The following is a 25,710-nucleotide window of genomic DNA, read 5'->3' as shown; positions in this document are numbered from 1 at the left end:
AAAGGTCCAGTGTGTAAGATTTAGGTGAAAGGGATCTATTGGCAGAAAGTTAATGTAGAATAATCCTCATGATGTTTCCACTAGTTCGTTTCATCTAAATTGTATGAATTGTAGTTTTCTACCCTCTCTACGGAGGCCACCATGTTTTTTACATTAGTCCAGACTGGACAAACTCAACACCTTTTGAGTTTTTATGACAATTAAAGGCTACCACATTTTATTTTTCATGTCTGGAAGGAGAGGGTGAGGTGAGGGGTGTTCAGCTGCAACATGCAATTTCACCACCAGATATCACAAAATTCTACACACTGTACCTTTAAAACACTTTAAAATCCTGAGGGAGATACATTACGTGTTATACCTCCTCACTGTGCTTGATAATATATAAACAATATATTGATATGTTTGACTTTTGTTATATTTCTATTCATAAAATTATATTGCACTATTTATTGATGTTGTTTTATTGACCAGTCCTAATTTTCTGTATTGTTTTTTTCATTAATGCACATATACTGTAGTCTGTGTCTTGAATCGCTGTGAAAAAACATAATAAGCATGTTATCCTTATTTTGTTATTTAAAAAAAGCAGTACTACTATAATAGTATTACTTATATATAACCTTTAAAAAATGACATCCTGTTGTTACATTTAATCTGTGACCTCTAATTTTTGCACAATACTGCTTCTGTGTGATACCGATTAAGATAAGATGAGATAAGCCAATCCTTTATTGGTCCCACAATTGGGAACATTTGAAAAAAAATAGGCTTCAGTAAGTAACATGCAATACTCAAGTGTAAGTATAATAATACTTAAGTGTAAGGAATATAACAAATATGAATGGAATAAAAACTAATATATACAGTGTAAAAACAAGAACAAATATGTTCAGTGAATGGATTGCACATGAATCATTGTATTTCGCAGACAGAATGAATACTGCACAGTTAAGAGAGTTGAACCAGAGTGCAGTCCATTATGGGTGCATGCAGTTCTATGGGAGCAGAGCTGGTTGTACAGTCTTACTGCTGCAGGGAGGAAGGACCTGATCCTTCTCCCTCAGACACTGATGATAAAACTCGATCTGGGGAAATAAATGTAAAATACAAATGTTTATTTGTCTTCACATGTCCTTCAAGAATCACATGAGTTTTTGATCATGCATGAAAACGTGTGTGCAACTACTTTTCATAGAGGGACAACAGGCCTGGACCTGTTCACCATTGGTCGTCTGTGATTTCGCTGCTGCAGTATCAAGCTCTCTGATTGGACGACTGCTTAAAAACGGCTTCCTCATTGGCTGAAACTGACGCTCGTCATTGAAAGGACACACGCCGCTCCCCGTCAACATTCCCACTACGGACAGATGATTTCACAGACCAGCCTGTCCTGAGTGGAAGGGACAGGCGGGGCGAGAAAGTCAGCATGTCGTCCACTGACATGTCCGCGGTGCTTGACATCCTGCGCTCTCTCTACCAGCACACCCGGACTCTGGAGGAGTTTGCGGACAGCCTCGTGTTCAGAGAGGGCCACATGGCGGTGCTGGTGGAGCACACTGACAATGCTCGCTTCAAGTCTTTCGTCCGGACTGTTTATGTCTGTTCTGACAAGGAGCTGAAGCAAATACCGAGCTGCAGCCAGGTACGTGTGTCCTCCTAGATGTGTTGCCGAAGGTTGCTGTCACTGATTCACATTAAAGTCCTCGGCAGAGCTTGAAAGGAGGGTGAGGGTAAGATAAAACTTTATTGAGCCACACTCCAGAGAAAATTAGTTGTTAAAGCAGCAGGCAGGTCACCATGAAATATACAAGGCAATAGAATAATAATAATAAAAATGGAATTAAGATCTGAGTATGTACATTATATTCACCTTTCACTGCAGTGATATGTATAGAAATTTTATGAGGTGAAGTGCAGTGGCACAGGAGTTTGTACGTGAGAAAAACTTTTTATATGTAAACACAAATGTGCAAACTAGTTATTCTTTATTAGAAATGGTGCAAATAGTTGAACTAGAGTGACAAGAGCTGTGCAGTACTTTATTTTTCAATATAGATGGAGAATCATTTCTTGTCACAAACATGTCCAGCTCGGAAGCTTGAGCAAAAGTCTGAATGCATCTACCTGGAGCTTTTCTGGTTTTGCATGACTTTAGCTGCACCTGCAAAATGAAATAGGCTCTAAACAAACAATTGTAACATCTTCTGTACCCATGTTAACCAGTTTACCACTGATACTGCACATCATTTTCATCATCACATAAATCGTTCCTAATGAGTAATATTTTAGCTCCCATACATCACGATGACACTCTTTAGAGTAAAATGTGATTATGATTTAATATGAACAGTCTGTAAACAACAGATCAGAGTTATAGGAGTGCTGTTTCATATTTTTTTTAATGCCAAGACTCAAATGTGAAACGCATACTTCTTGTCAATGTGGTGTATTTTTCTAATTTCCACAGATCTGCTCTCTGCCTGAACTGTTGGCCTTCGTTCTCAATAGTGTGAAAAGAAAATGGAAACGAAACGTCTTGGCACACGGCTACAATTTTCGCTCTGTTGCTCAGGAGGAGCGGGATGCAGACCACTTTAAATTTCAAGGAGATATAACTCAAAGTGCCGCTTACATCCATGGCAGTGACTTGTGGAAAAAGGTCTCAGTACGTCTCGGCACGGACATCACACGGTACCTGTTGGAGAGCTGCTCTGTGTTCGTGGCAGTCCCCCCTTCGTGTGTTTTCCAGGTGAGTGGCACTCCTGTGTATGACAGGGTCTCCATGGCTACTGCCATCCCCAGATTTTATCTCCAGCCTCGTCACAGGGCACATAACGGTACCCAGCTTGGAAAGTATCAAGGGTGGGTGACCTTGAAAAAGAGACACAAAGTTGAGAAGCAAACAGTCAGCAAGATGAGGAACAGAGCAGATGTAAAAGTGAAGAGGGGGAAAAGAAAGAGAGAGACTGATCAGAAGGATGACAAGGCGCTTATGACATGTTCAGGAAAGAGAAGACGAATAGGACAGCAAGAGCCCACACAAGACATCCATCAGGTGTGTAGTGAGACAGTGGAGGAAGAGCAGCCCATGTCTGTGGAACATACATCATCTGGGAAGCCTTTGGAAGATGGCGGTACTGGTTCTAAACAGCCTGTTGACGTTCCCACAACGATCACTCCCTTGGAGGGAGGACCCAGTTGGAGATCAGGGGTTTTTCCCCCATTACCTCCCTCGCAGTGTTTTATTCGCACGCTGGGAATCCTGTATGGGGGAAGGGGAATGCATAGCTTTCTTCTCAACAGGAAAAAGAAGAGTGGTGTCGGATCCAAGAGGCTACAGGGAAAAGATCTGGTGAGAATAGTCTTCTTTGAAGGACTCGCTTATCTAAAGGGGCTTGAGAGGAATCCAAAAAAACTCCCCCGGCGCTTTTTCAACATGGTCCCCCTGTTCAGGCAGCTGCTGTGTCAACACAGGAGATGTCCGTACAGCAGAATTCTGCAGAGGATGTGTCCACTGCTGGAGGAGAGAAAGGCAGGACAGGAAGAGCTGATCTCCCTTTTGCCTCAACGCTGTGCACCTCATAGGGTGTACTTGTTTGTCAGGGAGTGTCTCTCCGCTGTGATCCCACATGAGCTGTGGGGCTCCGACCACAACCGACTTCATTTCTTTGCAAGGGTCAGGGGCTTCCTGCGCAGCGGCAAGTTTGAGAGGCTCTCTGTGGCTGAACTGCTGTGGAAGATGAAGGTGAATGACTGTAATTGGTTGAAGATCAGTAAGACAGGTACGATTGTCACTGGAGAAATGTTGTTGTTTTGTTTTCTATTGGTACAAGTATTTTTGATGCCACGGCCAGTGTAATCTGCAGGTAGGGTCCCGCCCAGTGAGCTCTCTTTCCGGACACGGATCCTGGGTCAGTTCTTGGCTTGGGCTCTGGATGGCTTTGTTGTAAGCCTCGTCCGAGCCTCCTTCTATGTCACTGAGAGCGTGGGACAGAAGAACGCCCTCAGGTTCTATAGACAGGAAGTCTGGGCCAAACTGCAGGATCTGGCCTTCAGGTACACGCTCAAACCAACACACATCTGCAAATTGTTTATACAGTCATGGGGTACAAGCTCACAAACCTTTGTTGTGATTTTAGAGGTCACCTTTCCAAGGGCCAGATGGAAGAGTTGACGCCAACACAGATCGCCTCCCTCCCCAAAGCTACGGTCCTCTCCCGCCTTCGCTTCATCCCCAAGACTGACGGCATGAGGCCGATCACGCGAGTCATAGGAGCTGATGCCAAAACTAGGGTATATTTTTACAATGGAATATCCCCCAAAAAATATATATATATTCATGTGTTCTAAGTGTGTGTAGCATTTTTGGGACATTTTCTGTTTTTCTTGCAGCTTTACCAAAGTCGTGTCCGGGACTTGCTAGATATGCTGCGGGCCTGTGTGCGCTGCACTCCCTCTCTCCTGGGCTCCACAGTGTGGGGGATGACGGACATTCACAAGGTTTTGCACTCTCTGGCTGTGGTGCAGAAGGACAAGCCCCAACCCCTCTACTTCGTTAAGGTGAACGTGAGACCATTGCTGTGCTTCACTTGATATTTTGAGTTTGCAAGTGCATTCACGTATAGCATATAGCTCTATTATAGCTCTAATATAGCTCTAGTATAGCTCTATGAGTGCAAAACAATCAACATGGAGCATCTTAACTTCAAACAAGCAGAAATGGCAGATGAGAAAGGGGAATACAGGCTTGTTGTTGATGGTGAGGCATGAATCAGGGTGCAGACACAAGAAAAAAGGTCTTTAAGTGAACAAAGTAGCGGGCAGGTTTTTTGGCGGACATCAGTTGTGGTTCAAATATTGTTGATGATGTATTGTTAGTGATTTCTGATGAGCACACAAATGTTCCTGTTTGATTTGAGGAAACACAACCATGTCAAAATGATTATTGTTTTACTATGTCAGTGAGTATACAGGCTTGACAGTGTACCACATGTTTATACGAACTGAAGTGTCCATTTTGAGATGGAGCATGTTTAAATTTGCAAGAGCAGCCTCTACAGTCTCAGGTGTTTTTAACAGGACCATGGCACATTCAATTCTGTACGGGTCTGAGTTGCTAACCTTCGATAGCTTAAACCTCATGTACAGAAAACAGATCAGTCGCTCAGGCAACAAACACACAAGCTTCACCTCACCCGTACAAAAAAGGAATCAGATGATCTCTCATATCAAGTCTGTGTTCGACTAATGGAAAACACCTGAACCCACACCACGTGTGTGCTAAAATGCTGTCAGCAATTAGTGATCTAGTGTAGTTTGGTAATACACAGTTCTCATGGGAGATGGAACCCTTCCACCCTCTCTTTATTGTTATTTCGTCACTCTACAAAATGTCTCCTTTAATTTATTTAGTCCTTTCTCTGTGATTCAGGTGGATGTGAGTGGAGCCTATGAGAGTCTGCCTCATGAAAAACTCATTGAGGTGGTTGGCGAGGTGCTCTCACCTGACCACGATGAACTGTTCACCACCCGCCGCTACGCCAAGATCTGGGTCGATTCCCACGAAGGCCTGAAAAAGTCCTTTATTAGACAGGTAAGATTATATCCGCACACATGATCATGTATGTTTTGTATGTACACATGTAATTCGGCCACTTGTGCCAATATAGACAGACTTCCTGGAGGACAACATAGGATCCACCAACATGAAAGGGTTTGTGATGTCACTGCAGAAAAAAGGGAAAGTCCATCATGCCATTCTGGTGGAGCAGGTGAGCAGGTTTCCATAAAGGGTCTCTGACACTTTTTTTTTTTTTACTTTACTTTACTTTCTTACTTTTTCTTTCCAGCTTTTCACCTCAGATCTTCACAGCAGAGAAGTGTCACAGTTTTTCACCCAAATGTTAACTGGCAGTGTTGTTCAGTTTGGCAAAAAGTAAGCGTTATCTTAAGCCATGCGTCACTTTCATTCATTTCCAATGTGAGCAGGACAGTTATCGGATTCTTGGCGCTATGTTTTACAGAACGTACCGTCAGTGCAGAGGAATTCCTCAGGGATCGGTTGTGTCCAGTCTGCTCTGCTGTCTCTGCTACGGTCACATGGAGAATGCCCTGTTCAAAGATGTTTCTAAAAGCAAAGGGTACAACAGACCTCTCTGTATCATCCTGTGTAGATGCAGTCACACGCGTGCAGCAGCAGAGAGCAGTCTTTCTTTACACCTGCGTTTCTTGCAGGTGTCTGATGAGACTGGTGGATGACTTCCTTCTCATCACCCCAGACTTGCATGAAGCACAAACCTTCCTCAAGTATGACACATTCCAGCATTGACAGATAGATGTTACTTTCCTCATGCACTTCTTAAATATAATGAATTTTTGGGAACTTTTAGAAAATCTACTTTTTATCTCAACTTTAACCACTTTATCATAGTAATAATCTTGATTTATGCAGCACCTTTCATTCATAAAATGCAGCTCAAAGTGCTGTACAATTAAATCAAAGAAATATTTTTAATTTTGGAAAAATAACAGATTGTTTTTGTGCACAACGTTTAATGATGCTCAAAGACACTACAGGATGATAGGAAATATAAGATACACATAATATAATTAAATGGATAGCATAAACATACCGTACATAAGATATGAAAAATAGAGACTTTTCAAGTGGAACACATATCCAGGAAAATGCTTGAAAGCCGAAGCAGATTTAACAACATGATGCATACGTTTTTTATTTGAGCACTTAATAATTGCATTTGCACGTGTGTGTGTAGGATCCTGCTGGCTGGTGTACCACAGTATGGCTTAGTGGTCAACCCACAGAAGGTGGTGCTCAACTTTCAAGCATCAGGAAGCATTGATTCTTGTCCCGACATCCGTGTGCTGCCCCCTCACTGCCTCTTCCCCTGGTGTGGACTGCTGCTGGACACGCGCTCTCTGGACGTCCACAAAGATTACTCAAGGTGAAAACGTCAGTCAGAGTTATATTGCTGAATCCTTTCCTGCATTTTGCTTCTCGGATGGAAAGTTATTGGGCTCTGTCAATGTTTATGGTTTCTCGTAAGCTGCATCACTCATCCGTGCACTTTGAATCAGCTTGTAAACATTCTAATGTGGCTGACGCAGTGAGATCTGATCAGCATCATGCAGGTTTATAGCCAGCCACACACCATGCTTCATGGATCTAATACATTTTAATACATCTACTTTAATGTATGTAGACTGTGGGATCATAACACCTGCTATTTCATAAGAATAAAACGTCATCAGCCTATCTGTGCTGCATTGTGGGTAAACATTGAGACTAGAACAGTTGTATTTATGTTTGAGGAACAAAATCAAAGAGGAGGTGGAGAATGTGGACCCACTCAGGGTTGGAAAAACATGATATTTAATCAGGACATCATTTCACACTGCATTCCTATTGGAATGACATACAGTAGGTCATAGCAGCACTCACATTGTGAGATGATGATCCTAAATTTCTGACATTCTTAGAATTTTGTCATCTTTGAGCCTAACTCACAGTGCGACATAGACCCACATTTTTCGAGCAAAGTTGACATTGTAGAAACAATCACCAGTATGGTATGGATGATTCATATTCTTAAGTAACACACAGGACCTGCATCACCATGCCCAACATTTCTTGTTTACTTCTTACTCTCCATCTCTCACAGTTATGCAGGCCTTTCTTTACGCTACAGCCTGACTTTGGGCTCCTTCCACTCAGCCGGACAGCAAATGAAAAGGAAACTGACGTCCATCCTCAGACTCAAATGTCACGCCCTGTTCGTGGACCTGAAGGTCGGTAAAATAAAAACAAATTTGTTTTCATGTAGATTTAAGGTAAAAAGGATCAGATTCATATTTTATTTTTTTATTTGAAAACATGTTTTTGCAAAATTATCTAAAATTCACTGCAAAAGAAATCTAATCCAAAGACTCAGACCCTTAATTCAATACAAATTAATATATCTAAGTCGTCTCTTTTGAAGGACGTAAAGGTATAAATGTGAACCTGCACTTCCTCTTGGGCTTTATCAACATGTTATGGAAACATTATCTAAGGTTACCAGTGGGAAGTTTCCCCTCAAACAGCAACAAAGCGGTAAATAACTGCTGTAAACTTGTCAAGTTACACAATAAATGAGTTTATTCTGCCATGATTTTAATTTCAACGCATAACAAATAAAAAATTATAGTACGCATCAGAATAAATAAATGCTGTGTATGTGACAAACAGTGAAAAAGGCCAGAGAATAGAAAATATGACTGATTAATGTTGCTTAATTTATATTTCATGTGCAAATGTTAAAGACAGCTCAAGCATACCTCACAAAAAAGATTGCATTTTATTTAGCTGCATCGATAAAGTGGAAGTCGCACATATATCTCTCTCTGTCTATCCTTCTAGTTGAGTTTCTGTATGTGTACGTTTGTGCTAAATATAATGACAGGTTTGTTTTCCTTCTCAGACCAATTCTCTTGAGGCAGTCTACAAGAACATCTATAAGCTGGTGCTGCTTCATGCATGCAGGTAAAGATGCTGACCTAATTTCTGTATCTTAAAATATATTAACTCTATAACATATGGCTCCTATAATCTGATAATGTGTTTTAATTAATCAGTTTGATTAGGTGATATTGTTTTGTTTCAACTGTTCAGTGAAGCATTGAAATGTGTTCGGTTAGTAAACAGTGACATATTATCAGTCAATTCCTGCACTGAGCTGTGTCATTGCACCTCCATTTACCTCAGTATGTAAAAGCTAAATAAGAACAATCTGTCTCTATTTTCTCTTCCTTCTTTTTGTGTTTTTTTTGTGTTAATGTTTTGTTTTCCTCTTAAGGTTCCATGTCTGTTCCCGGAGTTTGCCCTTTGGCCAGACTGTTGATAAGAACCCTGTATACTTCCTGAAAATGATATGGGACATGGCTAAGTATACCAATCATCTCATCAGGCACAGCAACAAAGGCAACATTTCCTGCACTTTACTTTTTTATCTCGGAAAATAAATATAAGCAATCTGAAGTCACACATTTTAATCATTTTCTTTCCTCCTTGCTTCTCATTTATCCAGGTCTGGTTTTAGGCAGTAAGGCTCAGACGGGCGTTGTGCAGTATGAAGCAGTGGAGTTGATTTTCTGTCTTTCCTTCCTGTTGGTGCTGTCCCAGCATCGGCCTCTGTATAAGGATCTGCTCCCATGCCTGCACAAACGTATGTAACCTCAAGAAACCCACTCGTGCAGAAACAACATCAGACAGACTCTGTCATGATTAGCACTGCTAAAAAAGTGTATGCAGCATGTTTGATGTAAACAACGGTACAGCACCGTGTGCAACACAAACAAATTTATTTATATAGTACAGCACAGATCTTAGAAAAAGCGAAATTAAAAAACAGAACAGAACTAATTATTAAAAAAAAGATAATTAGATAATTAGATTAGATCAAAATATTATATAAAAATATTTTTAAAAAAAAGTTTGTTATGGGTGCATCTAATGATATTCCATCAATTATAGTTTTTTCCCTTTCATCATTTAGAGACTGAGATGAAATTCAGATTAGATATTGGCTGTAAACTTCAGACAACAAAACCCCACATTTCACTTTGTGCAAAAAAAGTTGAAGCAACAAGCAGCTTCAGTCTAATGATCAACAGATAGTAGTGGTAAGAGTTGTCGTGTCATAACTTCTGTTAACTAGAATAAAAAACATCCATTAATTTCTGTAAATGTGTTATGTAATGTGATGTTAAGTTCCTGCTGTGTAGTAGTTACCGGTGTTGAATCAACTGCACAGAAAAGATCAGACAATGTACATGTGAGAAATTCACAAACTGAACTCCAGGCGTGGTGCTTCTGCAGAATGCTTTAGGTCTCTGGACTACTCTCAGTGGTGTATGGATGTAACGTGGTGTAAAAAGTGGTCAGTAAATTGGGAGAGGTCTATGTTGTTGTAGGACTGAGCCACTATTGCACTGCCAGGCATGTTTGTTTTTTTAGACAGAACGTTTCAAAATCTTCATTTAAAAACTGCTGGTTTTGCACCTACAGGAGAAGAAAGCCCTGATTTTCCTTAAGAAGGGCCACTCCGTTTGAATGTTGACTTTGTGAGAGATGCACCAAACCCAACAAAACTAAAAATGTGATCTTACATGAACTCTAAGTCAGTTTATTGCCACCTTAACTCGATTTTACAGGAGTTGGAAAAGGTTCAAGCGAAAGAATGTCCCTGTTCTCTATTAAAGAGAAATAAAAAACACATCCGTATCTTCTGCTGGCAGGGAAGCGCAGTCTGGAGCGGCGCCTGGGGGACATGAGGTTGGCCAGAGTCCGACAGGCCACTAACCCCAGGACTCCAGTTGACTTCCTGTCCATCCAGATGTAGAGTACAAGCTCGCCCGAGTTACAGCTCCCAGAAACTAAGAAACCCTCAGCAGCTCAAAGGTATCTAGCAGCTCTGACATTTTTAATGCTGTGAGTTTTGTCTATTCTCCAAAATCCTCAGATTTTGATGTAATACAAACTTCTTCCTTTTTTTATTTTTTTCATTTACTTTGCTTGTCTCATCCTCAGGTTTCAAGAGACTGAGATGAGCTGTGTTGAAATCAGTCATTTGGATTTATCTGACCTGTCATTGTGCCAAAACAATAATGATATATCTGTGACCATGGCTGACAACAGAGAGAGAAAAAAGCTCTTAGTAATGTTATATCAAACAATTAAATGATAAAGTAAAGTAATAAACACACCCAACAAAACAATAACAAGCTCCTCAACAATAAAGATGGATAATTCATATTTCTCCAGCTACCATAGCGGTCCTTGTCTCGACTCTGAGCAGTTTCTCTCTCTGGACTTTGATTTACACTTTGCGGTAATTTTCCACGAACAACACATGATGTGACTTTGCAAACTAATTAATAAGAAAATCAAGTAAGTAAGTAAAATATTTTTTGCACAATATGATGTAGAAGCAGCTCTTTACGCTGCACTAATCTCTCAGAAACATCTCATGCAGAAGTGTTTGTGTTCAAATGTAAGATTTTGTAAATGAGGAATCAAAGGCGGTTGTGTGTGTTTCAGTTTGATGTGTTCCACTGAATGTTATTTACATCAAGTTCATTTACTGTGTAATGTGCATGATGTGAATAACAAAGTAAAGAATTTGAATGTTCAATAAATCCAGTTTTGCTTTTGAGTTAACAAATGCAAGTTGTCATATGTCAGGTTATAAAATCCTGCTAATTTAAACAGAAGTTAATAGACAAAGTTTAAAATGTCAGATTATATGCCAGGTGATTTTAGAGGCAAGATCCAGAAGTGATCATCAGGAAGTCAGTAGTTTTGTTGCTCGAAACGTGTCCTAAGCTTGCTGTTTCCTCTGTTCTTGCGTTTCCACCTCAAAGCCCTCGTTGCAGTAGGGGTTTAGTTCGGCTCGAGCGGAAGACCTCTTGTGCAGATAGCGGATCAGTTTGTAGACAAACACCACAGGAATGGACAGCACAGGGACCGTACTGAGGAGGATGATTATGGCAAAGACCCAGTCTGGGTATGGCTTCACTTCAGTTGCAGGGAACAGTTCCTAAAGACGCAGACAAACAAATATAAAACGTGATGAATGTCATCATTATTTCATTGTAGACTTAAGTTTAAAAGTCTCTTTCAAGCTACAGAGCGAGCTGAAAAGATTGATACCACAATCTGCCCTAAATACGAAGCCGTATAGCAATTATCTCAGTTTAGCTTAAAGTCCCTGTGTTTAACCTGGTTCATTTCTAGAATGAAACTTTTGTTTGTGTACAACAGTACAACAGCTGTTTCCCTGGGCTTCCACTGATGTTTTATTTTCGTTTTTCAACCGCTGCCAAGGAGGTTATGTTAATTGTTGGTTTGTTTGTCAGCAGGATGAAGCAAAAACTACTGAAAGAATTCCCACAGAACTTGGTCAAAGGATGGGATTTGGGCCAAGAAAGAATACGTAAAATTTTGACGTGGATCCAGAGAAAAGGGTCGAATCCTGGTTTTCATGCAGACGCGTGTGCCTTCCCTACTGAGTGCCATTCAGATCTTTGGGGGATAGGAAACGTAGCTTTAGCTCATCATGTTACTGTGGCAAACATGTTTGCAGCAGAGTGCACATCCACATTAGGAGGCATGTTCCTGAACTGCAGGTGAACATAATGCTGCCTTCATGTTCTCTGGATGGTCCATGCCGAGAAGTCGTTCTTCAGACTCCCGTGTGTTCACATGCTGTTACAGGTTCAGTGTGTAGAATGAAGTGATATCTACAGGTGACGTTTCATGTTGCAGCTGAATACCTTTACCTCACCCACCCCTTCCAATCATGAAAGAGAACCTGTGGTGAACTTCAGAACTGGTTGAAACACACCAGTGAAAAGATCACTAGGATTTTTTTAAATAATCAGTTTCCCTAAATCTTACACACTGAACCTTTTAAGTCATGGAAACAACATGAACACCACTAAATGAGTGGTATTTTGGTATTGATAGCTTTTTCTCATTTGTTATAACTGTTAATAAATAACTTTTCCAACCTATATGACTCACTGATTAGGCTGACCTAGTTACGTAATGGTCAAAAAAAATTTCCACTAGCAAGTCATCAATGTTCCTGTCCTGTAGCTTGTTGCTGAAGTCTACTGTGAACAAAACAAGTTAAAACACGTAACGTCATTCTGTGAGATCTGACACTAAGTGTAATATCTATATTCCTTCTTACATAATCTGGGTTCCATGCAAAATAGGTGGGATGTTTCTGTGCCTGGATGACCACATAGGCAATCAGCACACCCTTTAGCATTAAAGGACTGATCACCATCCAGCAGGCCTTCCAAAAGATGTTGGGCTTCTTCCCAGTCATGAACTGGATGTCTTCACTGAAACTATCGAGAGGACACAGGAGACAGGGGGAAACTGGGATTAGAATTGAATAAAGTTAAAGAGGTATATTGAAAAGGATGAGGAAGTAAGGGGATTACGTTTTCATTCCACGGACATAAATGACTCCAATTAACTCGAAGTATGCAATGATGAGCAGAGGTACGGAGCCCACGTAGTTGTTAAAGACCTCCACCCAGTAGTTCCCGGAGCCCAGTGTGAAGATGAGAGCCGTCAGGAAGGCTACCAAGCATGTGATGGCTGAGAGAAAAAAATAATGTCAGAATAAATTCAGAGACGTCGCAACTTGTCATTTTTGCAGATTTGCACGGACCTGTTACAAGTTCATTTGGGATCCACTTTGGCACCAGATTGAGGTCATGGATGGGCGTGAGGACTCCCTCGATGTTGCCAAACATGGAGGAGAGGCCCAAGCTGAAGAGCATGATGAAGAACAATATGGCCCATATCTGCGAGCCTGGCATCTCTACCACTGCCTCGGTGAACACAATAAAAGCCAGGCCGGTACCTGAGGCGCTCTGTGGGAGGAAGAGGAAGGAGAAAAGAATGTAATGGGGAAGCCTGAAGGGACTGTGCGTGTTTGACCAGCACATGATGTACTGTGCGCTGAGAGAACCGGGAGGCGAGAGTGGAACACAGCCAGGATTTCAGGAAGGAGGAGGATTCAAAAAATGAAACACAGACAAAAAGAATGCTTATTTATTTTGAACATTTCAATACCTCGTCAAGGAATGTTTGCAGGTCACAGTGCCTCAGTTGCAATTTGGCCAACTCATCTGGAGATGTTTGATTTAGATACTCAAACCAGTGCCCGTAGTTCTCCACTGTTATGTTCTGGTCAGAAAACTCAAAGTGGTCCGTCAGAGTCAAGATGTTTCTGCAGAGGTAAAAACATCTTCCTCATTGGTATTAGAAAGTTAAGAAGCTTTAAAATCATATTGATGTGCATACGTACTCTTGTAGACAGTTGTTAAAGCCAGTGTTGGCTTTGAATCCCAGGATGGCGAAGATGGATATAGAGGCATACAGAGATGTTGCGCTATTTATTATCCCAACGATAAGAGCATCCCTCTCGCAGTTGTTTCTAATAGACAGGGTTAGTTAGAAGTAATATTACTTTTTGAAGTCTTGCAGAATCCTTCCAATTTTATCGAGCTAATTGAGGAGAATTAGTTCTTACTTCTGTTCGTTGTAGCTGGAGAATGCTATGAGACCTCCAAAGGCCACAGAAAGGGAGAAGAAGATCTGGGTTGCAGCGTCCAGCCACACCTGGGGGTTCTTCAGGACCTCCCACTGGAGTGAGCATAAAAATGAGACATTGGGTCAGTGTGTTTTCTCTGATGGGAGAAGCAAATTTTCCATCAGTGTCCGCACTCACATCAGGAGTGAAGAGGTACACCAGTCCATCACTAGCTCCCGGCAGAGTGAGGGCACGAATCAGGAAAATGGTCAGCACCAGGTAAGGGAAGGTGGCTGTCACATACACAGCCTATTTAAACAAAAAAAAGATTACTAGATATGATACAGTGATAAAATCTGAATTTGAAATTTTCCTCACAGGTGAACTAACCTTTCCCATGGACTTGATGCCTTTGATGAAACAGATGTAGACAATGCACCAGGCGCTGGCCAGACAGATCACCATCCACCACTGCAAGGAGCCACTAGTCTCGATGTCAGGCGTGACATTCAGGGTCTCGCGGTACCAGAAGTAATTTGACGGAGTGCTCTTCTCACACTCTACATTGTAACCTAAAGGACACATGCCACAGGTAAGACAAACTAGCACTTACAGAGTCTGAAGGAGTTAAAGTTATTTGTGTTTATTTTGGTTTAAAAATGCATTCAGTCTCGTATTTAAAGATGGATGACATGCTGGCTTCCCAAATGTGAAGCCAAAGTTTCTTGTTAGTCCCCTGGTGGCTGGCTGCAGTATAGGCAACAGTGACAGCTGACACTGACATTGTTACTGTGCAGATTCTGGCATTTGACTTCATCTCTGAACAATTAGAAGAAGTGGAGATGCGTTGTCCATCTTTATTTGCATTCTGTGCTTGTGGCAAATCTAAGTTTGTATACGTAAATGTTCATTGTTCAAATTTATTTAGCATTTGAGTTATGTTTTCCCTTATGATTCAATTTAAAATGTGTAAAATATGTAAAACCCTGTCGTACAATAACTGAAAAACAAAACCATAAAGAAATTATTTTTTTACTCTTGGCAAAACTTGGCATGAAAGCAAAACAGTCACATTTTATTTCATGTTGTGGTGTCATTGGTCTGTGCCATAAAACAATCCAGTGTCCTGTTTACTTTGACCTGAAATGCCCCATTGAGCCTCACAGTTAACTATTGCTCTTTGTGGAAGTTTTCCGAAAGCTCATTAGATTTTACTCATATCAAGCTGCTTTAAGAAATTATTTTTTCTGTTACTGTCAAAGTGGAAGTGTTGACAGTAACAGATCCTGAGGGGATCTAGGGGGAATGACAGGTGGGCTTCCTCCTTACCTGTGCGATTGTCATTTAGTGGACACTGGCTCCACGGCAGCGGGTTTTGGAAGGAGTGAAAGAAATACCAGAGAACCCAGGCCAGGATAGTGTTGTAGAAAATACCCACCAGGAATGAAACCAACATAGAGGCAACACCTACATGTAGAAAATCATGTTGTCAGGAAAAACACAAAACTCTGAACAGCATTTTACATCCCCCAAGCTAAGATTTTCATACTATATTTAAATGTAAAAGTAAAAATAGACAAAAAAAATTCACAGTCAACTTTTGTTCTCACACAGGAGTTGCACCACGCCTGTGCTCAGTCCTTTCATCTCTATATATACTACTTCACCTGTTTTCCTAAAGCCTTTCTGTGAGAAGGCAGTGTTTATTAAGCACCTGACAGAGGCAGACATTTATATCAGGATATATACTATCGATAGTGATTAATTGGAACTGGTGACATTTTCTGTTAAAGAAATATGCCCTGAAATGATTGAACATACATATGAAAGGCACGTACCAAGCCCACCCAGCATTGGTGAGATAGAGTTCCAGACCCCGATACTGCCCTTGCGGAGCCTCTGTCCTATGGCCAGCTCCAGGTAGAGCAGGGGGAGGCCCACGAACACCAGAGCTATTAGGTAGGGGATGAGGAATGCACCTGAAGACATGAAGTGAACATTAACCTCAGCCGAGTCAACAAAACTCATTAAGAAATTAAAAAAGCATCAAATCATTTAAATGAACAGAGTGACACCTGCTAAATGAGGACACTGCAATAAGCTCCAGAAATGGAAGTATATTATAGAAACTGTAATCACTAGTTTCCAAGTTGCTGAAAACATGACTGGACCTGAGTCAGGCAATAATAAATACTTATAAAAAAACAAAACAAACTACCCTTCACTCTACATGCACTAAATAATCTTAAGAAGAAATGTAGGTAACTGATTGATCATTAAGATGAGGTCAAATAGTTGCTTTGCAAATTTTGAAACTCTGCCTGTGGGAGTCTCGGTATCTCAACCTGCAATGTTGATAAACTCAGGATCGGCTGTTTAAACAACCTGACCCCGACCCGGGCACTTTAGGATTCTCTGGCTTTGGGGCTCAAGATACCACTGACAGCTATGAGGAAGTAAATACTGGTATTTATTCCACTGAGTGGGAATGAGCCCTCAAACAGAGAAAAGGCTCAACATTGTGCGTGCATAGGGACAATGACTGACCTGACAAACTAATGTATTGCCTTTGCTCTTGGGACATTTTAACTGTGGTCAACATCAAAGCATCTCATGACTTGATGACATTAAGGTATAAAATCTTTAACATTTGATATAATTGATTTAATGTGAAGTGTGGAAAAGTAAATGTAAAGGTAGCATCTCACCTCCTCCATATATTTGGCATAGGTAAGGAAAACGCCAAACATTTCCAAGTCCCACTGCAAAGCCGATACATGTCAACAGGTACTGCACCTTGTTGTCCCATTTGGGTCTCTCATCTTCCTCGGAGTCCTTTGTTTTACCCATACTCAGCTGGTTGAAAGCTTTTGTTTCAACAATTAAACAGTTTTTAATTAAAACAACTCTATCAGTTTAAGGACCCACGTCCTTATCTAGGCTCACTGGGTGTCAGAACAGATCTAGAGTGGTTCAGTCTAAGTGATGTCCAGTGCTCACCTCTCGTCCTCCTCTGACTCCCTGCAGGGGGCTTTCCTCCTGCGTCCAATCAGATCGAGCTTTGAGTCACGGATACATTTCTTATTGGATTTTTATGTTGACGAAGTGGTTCATCCTCCCAGTTTGTTACAATGGATATGGGCTGAACCTAAAATTAATGGATAACTTAGTAAATTAACTGTTGGAATGAAGTCAATAAAAAAGACATCATGAAAGTGATCCATGTGATGTTTTCACTGTGAGTTTCATCTAGATTGTACAAGTTGTTTTCTCTACCCTAGAATGGCCCCTTTTATTTAAATATGCAATATTTACATCAGGAGCGGGTCCTCTCTGTGGAGGCTGCCAGGGTTTTTTTTACAGTAGTCCAAACTGGACAAACTAAACACCTTTTGGGTTTTTGTGACAACTGCAGGTTTCCACAGGTTCTTTTTCATGTTTGGAAGGGGAGGGTGAGGTGAGGGGTCCTGCGACATGCAACTTCACCACTATATGTCACTCAATTCTAAACACTGAACTTAATTTAAGGCAACATGATTACTAAATAGAAGAAAAAAATTGAGAATTTTTATTTCTTCTCACCAAAGATAAATTAGAAGTAGAATTACATTAGTGCAGCAGCATTTCAAGGGTATATCAACCTGACTCCCAACCCTCCAGCAAAAACATGATACCAAAACGATCAATCCAATCTTCAAATGATTCTTACTACTGCTATCACTTATTTTTATCATAATTATTGACAACGTGCAAAGGTGCCTACATATATTTAACAGTAGTATAAGTAGTAGTATAATTTAGAATATAGGACAAGATGCGGAATATCCCCTGTAAGTTTGAAGGTCTTCTGCACAATTTAATCACCAAACTACCAGTAGATGTTAGCAGGCGTTAGTGGCTACCAGAGGATGTTAGGGACCTAACTTCAGTTGCGCACCTTAGCGTCATCAAGTGTTTTGGCCTTGTTATCAACGATACAGGCCGAACGTGAGGGTACGCTGTAGGCTAAATCTCTGACCTCAGCATATTTTAACAAATTGCAGGTTTAGTTACATCGTTCATCTGCAGATTCGTCAGTCAATGATAAAACAACTAATAATAATAATGATATAATAATAATAATAATGATATTATGTGATAATCGAGGAGTTATGCAGAGTTGAAAAAAAATAGTTTTTTGTTGTTGTTTTTACTTTTATTCCCCTAAATAATTCCTCAAATGTAAATATCCACTGATTGTGAAAGAAGTGATAAATCTCTCTTTGTTTTTTTTCATTAACACATTAAATTAGTAATGCTCCAGATGCAGCAATATGTAAAACAATTGCATGAATCCTTATTAGTCGAATTGGCTTCCCGACGATCGCCTTGCTTTTGTCTTCCCAACAGGATTGTTAAATCTATCCACACTAAAAGTTACATAGCAATAAAAAGGTCTGCATTTGCAAATACCATTCATATTTAGAGGACCAATTTATGAGTGTTTGAAATTTGATGCCGACCCAAAATCAAGTGCATTTAAATTAGGTTGCATAAGGGAACTAGTGGGCCTTGGCAGAGATCTCTGAGTGCCCCTCTAGTGTTGGTTGTGTGTTTGCATGTGTTGCTACAGTCCAAAGACAGACAGCTTTTCTCATATGCTTATGCAAAGGGGTTGTGTTTTCTTAGACCTGTCATAGTCTCCCAGGCTGCAGCTCTTCCTGTGTGAGCAGAAGCATAAAAAGTGATTGTGCTTCCTACATGAAGAAGAATCTTTAACTTTTTACCAACTTTTACCAACTGCTGGAACATGTGGAAAACTTTACTCCTACATGGGAGTAAAGTAAACACCTGCGTTATCTGTAAATCTCTTCCTTTTGAACTGATACAGTTATGTTGCTGCCACCTGCTGGTGTGAACATGTTCCTGCAAAGCATCAATATTGTGTTTGTGTGCTTGCACGCATGTCAGTCTATATTTATGAGGGACAATTTTGGTTCAGTACCATCATTGTGAGGACATTTTGACTGATCCTCACAAATTCAAGGGGCTGTTTGTGGGTTAAGACTTTACTTTGGGGTTAGAATTAGTCAAGGGTTAGGCATTTAGTTGTGATGGTTAAGGTTATGGGTAAGAGGCTAGTAAATTTATTATGTCAATGAGTGTCACACCTATAGAGAGATGTACAAGTGTGTGGCGAGTGCGATAAGAAATATAAACATTTTTGTTTTTTAAATACATTTATTATACACAATAATCATAAACAAGCAAAAATGACTAAATGAAATAAAAAACAATATTACAACAAATTGTGTAGAAAGTTTGAGATGCTGACATATTGCACAGATGTTATTCACATATAAAGTTAACTTATGAAAGAAACAACTAATTAAATAACAATGCATTTTGTTCTATTCTAAAACATGATGTCTGCTGTAAGACAATGCTGCTCATTTTCAGGAAGCAGTGCTTTTCCTGCAGCGACTAAACACCAGCTTACATAATGCATACACGGGCACCATCAGACTGGGGACTCCTGCCAAGACAAATATGGCTGCATTGATCCATGGAGGGTAGGGCACTGATGCCAGAGTTGGAAACTCCTTCTGTAAAACACAAATAACCTGATTAGTAATATATATAGAAAGGAAAAAGAGGATGATGATAAAATCAAAAGATGTTGTGAGTTTGTGCGCGTACAGAACTTGGGTCCCAGACCAAATAGGTGAGTTCATCTTGAGCTTCGATCACCAGGTAGAAAACTAAGATCACTAGGATGATTAGAGGACTGATGAACCTCCATGACACCTGCCAGAAGATGGAGGGCTTGTATCCAATCATGAACTCCAAGTCCTCATTGAACCTGCCACACGACAGGGTTTAGATTATATTACATTAGGAAAAAAAGGAAGTCCTCACATTCCTCTAAGAGATTAACAGGGGTGACGTGGCCAAGATAACAGAACAGGTTACAAAACATTTATCACAGACTTATGGTAAAATAGATATAAACCACCCTAATAAGCAGTTGCTTCTGTCTTTCACACGTTTGTGGAACCAGTAGGTAGATATTTCATTCATTTTAAGAACGAGTGTGGCTGGTAACGTGGACATTTTGCAGTAGGCTGTGCAATATAATAAAATAGAGGATGTGACCAACCTGTCTATGCCATAGATGTGAACGACAGCGATCAACTCAATCAATCCAATAGTCAGAAGAGGAACTGATCCAGCAAAATTGTCGAAGAGCGTTACCCAGTAAAACCCAGAATTCTGTGCAAACAGGAGCGAGATGACGAATCCGACAACACATGTTGTTCCTGAAACACACACATGCATAAAGAAAGGCAAGCATGTGTTAAAACGGAGTGCAGAGAATCTGTTCATCTGCGGTTTCACGTGTAGACTGTTTTTTTAAGAAAAACTCAGAATACCAGTTACGGCTTCTTGGGGCCATTTTTGAGGAAGCATTTTCAGGTCTCTCAAGGGGACCACCACTCCTTCAATGTTGCCAAACAGGGTTGATATTCCCAGGCAGAGAAGCATAATGAAAAAGAGGACAGACCAGATTGGGGAACCAGGCATCTTGGTGATGGCCTCTGTAAACACAATGAAGGCCAGACCTGTTCCCTCCACTCCCTGGACAAACACACATCAGTCACAAAGCAAACAAGAGCAAACGACAACTGAGGAACCTGATGAGAAATGTTACCTCACTGAGAAGCTTCTGCATGTCACACGTTTTGATGTCCAGTCCAAGGACAATGTCAGGATTGGAGCTGTTGAGGTGATTGTACGCAGCCTCGTAGTTGCTTGTAGTGATGTTGTCCTCAGGAAGATTAAATGCATTTAATAGTTTCATGATGTTTCTGAAAAAAAGTACATCACTGATTTGTAACCTTGCATTCCTAGAGTCAATATGACATGTGTGATTATTAATGAGCAATGTCAATGTATTGTCTTTTTATCCTATATTATATCCCAACATATATCTTATACTGCATTATACTAATTATGTATTTTTAGGCCTCTAGGTCGAATGGTTCGGGTTATAGGTTGATCGCTTGGTCAAGGCATTATGACCTTGATCTCCTGACAAGTGGTTAGGATTAGGAATCATGGTCGAGTGGTTAGGTTGAGGGCCCCACATTTTGTGACGACTCACCGATACAATGTACTCACTCACTGATACACTTTTCATATTTCTCAGTGGCCCTGAACCCGATGATGGTGTAGGTGACCGTGGCAGCGTAGATTGAGGTGGCACCAGTTATGACTGTCAGGATCACAGCATCTTGCATGCAGTTGTTGCTTGAAGAAAGAAAATAAGCAAAAGATTCAGGACACATATTTCACACAAAGGCTGCCACCTGTTTCAACTGCTTCTAAATGTGTCTTACTGAATAGGGTTGTAGCTTGAGAAGGAGATGAGGCCTCCCCACGCTATACTGAAGGCATAAAAGACCTGGGCACCTGCATCCAGCCATGTCGTCGGGTTCATCAGCTCATCAACCTGCAGGAGGGAGGCACATGTTACCGCCTGTCTTTATCTAATGAGGTAAATAACTAGCTTTTTTTCTGAGCGTGAGTTGATGCATACGTCTGGTGTGAAGAGGAACGCTATTCCGCTCAGTGCTCCTTTGAGAGTCAGCCCTCTGATCAGGAAGATAGCCAGCACTATGTACGGCAGGATGGCAGTGACATACACTGCCTGAGGTCATGACAAGATATAAAAAAGGTAAATATAAAATAATATTAATAGTGGTGATTCATTCAATCGTAGAGTTTATCAAGGTTCAACAAACCTTGCCTGACGTGCCGATCCCCCGTATGTAGCAGATACAGATGAACGTCCAGGCGGTGAACAGGCAGACTACAATGGGCCAGTGGAGTCCTCCTGAGTCAGCTATAGAGGTTGTAGTGTTCAGAGTCACTCGGTAAAAGTAGTAATCCACAGTGGAGCTCTCTTGACACTCGGGTACAAATGCTGTGGAGGCAAGAAACAGGCCTCTGCAAATATTTGTCGAGTTTGGGGTTATTGTCGTGCTTGAGTATGTGTGTGTTCCCGAATACCTGTGCTGTTGTCATTGAGAGGACACTGGGTCCAAGGCAGTGGGCTTTGAAAGGAATTGAAGAGATACCATATGATCCAGGCTATTAAGGTGTTGTAGTACAGTCCAACCAAGAAGGACACCAGCATGGAGGCTATACCTGCAGGACAACATCATTAACTGTCATATAACATTCACCAGGAAGCCAGAGAACCACTTTAGCTCCAGAGCTTGGTTTACTTACCAATACCAGTCAGATAAGGGTTGATGGCCCTCCACACTCCCACACTGCCTTTCCTCAGACGCTGGCCAATGGCAAACTCCAGCAGCAGGAGCGGCATTCCCTCCAGCACCAGCAGAATGAGGTATGGTATCAGGAAGGCACCTGGAAAATGAATTCCATTAGTGGTGGGTGAGCTGTAGTACCTCTTTTAATCAGAGTTTGTGTTCAATTCCCAGCTCCTCCATTCTGTGTGCCGAAGTGTCGTTGATATATTATCTGTTGTTTTGGCAGAAAATGTTCAGGCTAATGTTATAAAAGTTTAAAATTTGATTTCACCTCTTTCTTACTTGACTGTGACTCCTCTCACTACCTCCTTACTTTGATAATCATGTCTGTTCTCAAGTTTTACATAATACTGTGACACTTTTGACGCACAGATGTACCTGTGCATTAGTCCAACTGACCCCGGGCAGCTGAGTTCTTTTAGGTATCATGGGAGCACAACAAAATAAACATTGCCATCTGCTGGTTCCCAAGTGGAACATATAAAGCCTTTTGTAAGAAATCTTGGCCTTTATCATGACAGTAATTTTGTTTTGTAGTCAGACGCCACGAAACTTATACAGTTATGTTTTTACCATGTTGGATATATTTCAAAAATATGTCCTATTTTAACTTTTAAAAACACTGAGCCCATCCTAAATGACTTCATCTCATTATATTTGGATTATTCCAACAGCAGTTTTACCTGCCTGAACCAAATATCTATTGAGCAACTCCAAACTGTACAAAGTTCAGCTGAGCCTTCAGCTTGGCCTTTTTACATTGGCTCCTTTTATGTTGTAGTATTGATTTTACGGATTGCACTTTCGGTTCTTCAAGGCCTCTCTCCACATTATATATCAGATCTTATAGTGCCTTATGCACCTACATACCTTGAGATCCTCAGGCAGACGTGTGCTGTCTGTCTGCCCTGTCAACTGGGTTTCTGGGACAGAGTCTTTATAGTCAGGGGGCCTTAAGGCTCTGGAACAATCTGCCTGAGAAAATCAGGTCGGCTCGGTAACTCACTAGTCCCTTCTTAAGAGATTTATCAGATTTTACATGAGTTTTATTTGTATCTATATTTATACATTTTTATATTATTATGAAGATATTTTTTATATCTTGCCTTACAACCTATATCTTATGTTAACAGTCTTAAAAAGTAGGTCTTAAATAGGCAAACAGCTTGGTTATTGATTAAAAGGTTTAGTCCTGTCTGTAAAACATTCCCACAGAATGTGAACAGCTAATAATAATAGTGACCCTTGTGATAGTCCCACCCACTCTTCCTACCTATCTTTCACCTACTCTGTTTTTGTAGTTTGTGTGCGGAGTTGGGTTGTTTGTTATCTGAGACCTCTGTGCAGAGGTGACTGTCCTACTGCCTCTGTGAGTCTCTCCCCTCTCTCTCATTGCTGGACTCCATCCTCCCCAACCTGCCTCCTTTATTTGTTTGGTTCACTGATATTCCAGAAGAATTATTTTAGAATTCCCCCTCAACAAATTTTTGCTCTCTTCTGCTGTGTGCTTATCTGTACACACTTAAGTTAAAATTGTACATATTTTTACCCCAGTGTTTTTTCATTGTATAACCCCTTTTCCTCGTGTGAATAGTTTTGGGTAGTTTTTCCTCACTCATGTTGAGGGTGAAGGTTGGAGGGTTTCATATTTCACACCTTGGTGAGCCTATGAGGCAAATTGTAATTTCTGAACATGGGCTATACAGACAAAAACTGTTTGATTGGTTGAACACATCATTGATTCGCTTCATGATATTCTGACATGGGTACTAGGAAACTAAAATTCACTCATGATTCTTTTTTTAACCACATATCAATAACGTTGTACTTGTAAATTCAGTCCCTCCAGTGAAAGACCACGCTGATACTTAGTCACATCATTTAACATCCTCTAACCACTCTCATCTTCACCTACCTCCTCCATGACTTTGACACAAGTAGGGAAATCTCCACACGTTGCCGATCCCAATGCAGAAGCCCACGCAGGTCAGGATGTACTGGGCTTTGTTGTCCCACTTTGGCCTGTCACTGATGTCTTCCTCCTCCATTCTCTCCAGATCCTTATAGTTGGGGATCCGCAGATCCAGTCCTGGGTTAGGAAGCGTCAGTCTCATGGCGACCACTGCTCAGGATGTGAGGTGTGAACACTAGCGTTCTTGGAAGTCAAAGTGACGGCTTGGAGCGTGCACTTAGCAGGCTTGAGGCATGTTTATGATCTTTAACTTTATCTGGTGCAGTTCAGATTAGTTAGTGCACAGTCAGTACTTCTATTTTATATCACCACACTTGCTGAGTTGTTGGCTCGAAGAATTTTACGAACGTGTGGGCAGGACTTTTAAATAAAGAGAGCTCACCAAACCAAATTTAACTGTACAGTGGACGGTCTCACTCGCTGAGTGGAGTTTCTCCTGGAGTTTCAGTTGAAACCTCTAGATACCTGTGAACCTGCCATGTCACTGTATTTATGAACTCATTCAAAATAAATGGGACGATGGATATTACAAAATGAGGAAAAGTGTATATACAGTTACTACTCAAAACTGACACTCAACAATGTTTCCAGTTGTCCTTTGCTAATAATTGATATGTGAATAATAATCTAATAACAGTTTTCACTTTTACATCTGTTAACATAGAGATGTACACACTTTGTTGTTTGATGGTATCGATTTTAGTAATAGGCTGTACTATGTAAATGATGATGATGTAATTAACAAGGCCGCATCACGAAGCAGGCAAATGCCCAGAGCCCCAGATATCCAGGCTTCCCCAAGAAGTTCCAGGCTTTTTGGGTCACGGTCGCACGGGAGTTAATGCAGGTCTACCTCAGGTCAAAGTTCAACAAAGTCGAAGCCCATGCTGCTGACTCAACTCGCCACAGGAAGCGAATGTTTTATTCGCCTCACTCACTCACACAGATTCAAAAAGCGGACACAAAGGTTCACCACTGCTATGTTTGCATATATTTGTAACCGTCCCCTCACTGTGCAAAATTAGGTTGTGCTTATTTATTTTATTTGGGATTCAGGGCTTAAACACAATATCAGCGGGTCTAAGGCCCTAAGGTGGGTCCTGTTTTTATGGGCCCTCTACGAAAATCTGGTTTTAGGTCTTGTTTCAGGCTTCATGCTTGTATGTTGAATAGTCTCACTTTGATGGATCCAATGCTTAGTCATTCAGTTCAAACCGTGACTGTAACTCCAGTATTTTTCCATCCTGTTGTAAACATAGACCAACCCATCTTGTAGCTACTTTTATGGCAGAGGTTCACATCT

General features: G+C 40.9%; 3 protein-coding genes across 4 annotated transcripts; 1 reads left to right on the top strand and 2 right to left on the bottom strand.

The window, feature by feature from the left end:
* Positions 1-1,311: 1,311 nt before the first annotated feature.
* Positions 1,312-11,225, top strand: tert (telomerase reverse transcriptase). 2 transcript variants are annotated; one of them, XM_069516370.1, is made up of 17 exons: positions 1,312-1,645; positions 2,471-3,785; positions 3,870-4,059; positions 4,143-4,296; positions 4,396-4,563; positions 5,435-5,596; positions 5,673-5,774; positions 5,853-5,938; positions 6,027-6,143; positions 6,238-6,309; positions 6,780-6,968; positions 7,686-7,812; positions 8,484-8,545; positions 8,859-8,983; positions 9,090-9,227; positions 10,300-10,462; positions 10,592-11,225. In XM_069516370.1, the coding sequence occupies exons 1-16, from the start codon at positions 1,430-1,432 to the stop codon at positions 10,401-10,403; spliced, it is 3,327 nt and encodes a 1,108-aa protein (XP_069372471.1). In that variant the 5' UTR covers positions 1,312-1,429; the 3' UTR covers positions 10,404-10,462; positions 10,592-11,225. The 2 variants fall into 2 exon arrangements, with proteins under 2 accessions (XP_069372471.1, XP_069372472.1); XM_069516371.1 differs by lacking the exon at positions 5,673-5,774.
* LOC109631776 (sodium-dependent neutral amino acid transporter B(0)AT3-like) lies at positions 9,492-17,191 on the bottom strand. The gene is made up of 12 exons (XM_020090737.2): positions 16,826-17,191; positions 15,956-16,096; positions 15,447-15,584; positions 14,508-14,689; positions 14,316-14,426; positions 14,118-14,230; positions 13,893-14,021; positions 13,658-13,814; positions 13,251-13,455; positions 13,018-13,177; positions 12,759-12,921; positions 9,492-11,600 (listed from the first exon to the last, which is right to left on the bottom strand). The coding sequence occupies exons 1-12, from the start codon at positions 16,965-16,967 to the stop codon at positions 11,382-11,384; spliced, it is 1,860 nt and encodes a 619-aa protein (XP_019946296.1). The 5' UTR covers positions 16,968-17,191; the 3' UTR covers positions 9,492-11,381.
* Positions 17,192-19,329: 2,138 nt separating this feature from the next.
* Positions 19,330-24,680, bottom strand: LOC109647965 (sodium-dependent neutral amino acid transporter B(0)AT1-like). Its single transcript, XM_069516648.1, has 12 exons — positions 24,351-24,680; positions 22,392-22,532; positions 22,170-22,307; positions 21,902-22,083; positions 21,697-21,807; positions 21,497-21,609; positions 21,279-21,407; positions 20,809-20,965; positions 20,531-20,735; positions 20,257-20,416; positions 19,797-19,959; positions 19,330-19,702 (listed from the first exon to the last, which is right to left on the bottom strand). The coding sequence occupies exons 1-12, from the start codon at positions 24,547-24,549 to the stop codon at positions 19,553-19,555; spliced, it is 1,848 nt and encodes a 615-aa protein (XP_069372749.1). The 5' UTR covers positions 24,550-24,680; the 3' UTR covers positions 19,330-19,552.
* Positions 24,681-25,710: the final 1,030 nt, after the last annotated feature.

This window comes from Paralichthys olivaceus, chromosome 20 (assembly GCF_024713975.1).
Source record: "Paralichthys olivaceus isolate ysfri-2021 chromosome 20, ASM2471397v2, whole genome shotgun sequence".
NCBI classification, from domain to species: domain Eukaryota; kingdom Metazoa; phylum Chordata; class Actinopteri; order Pleuronectiformes; family Paralichthyidae; genus Paralichthys; species Paralichthys olivaceus.
Note: the sequence above shows the minus strand (reverse complement) of the source record. Positions and strands in the feature narration are given on the sequence as shown.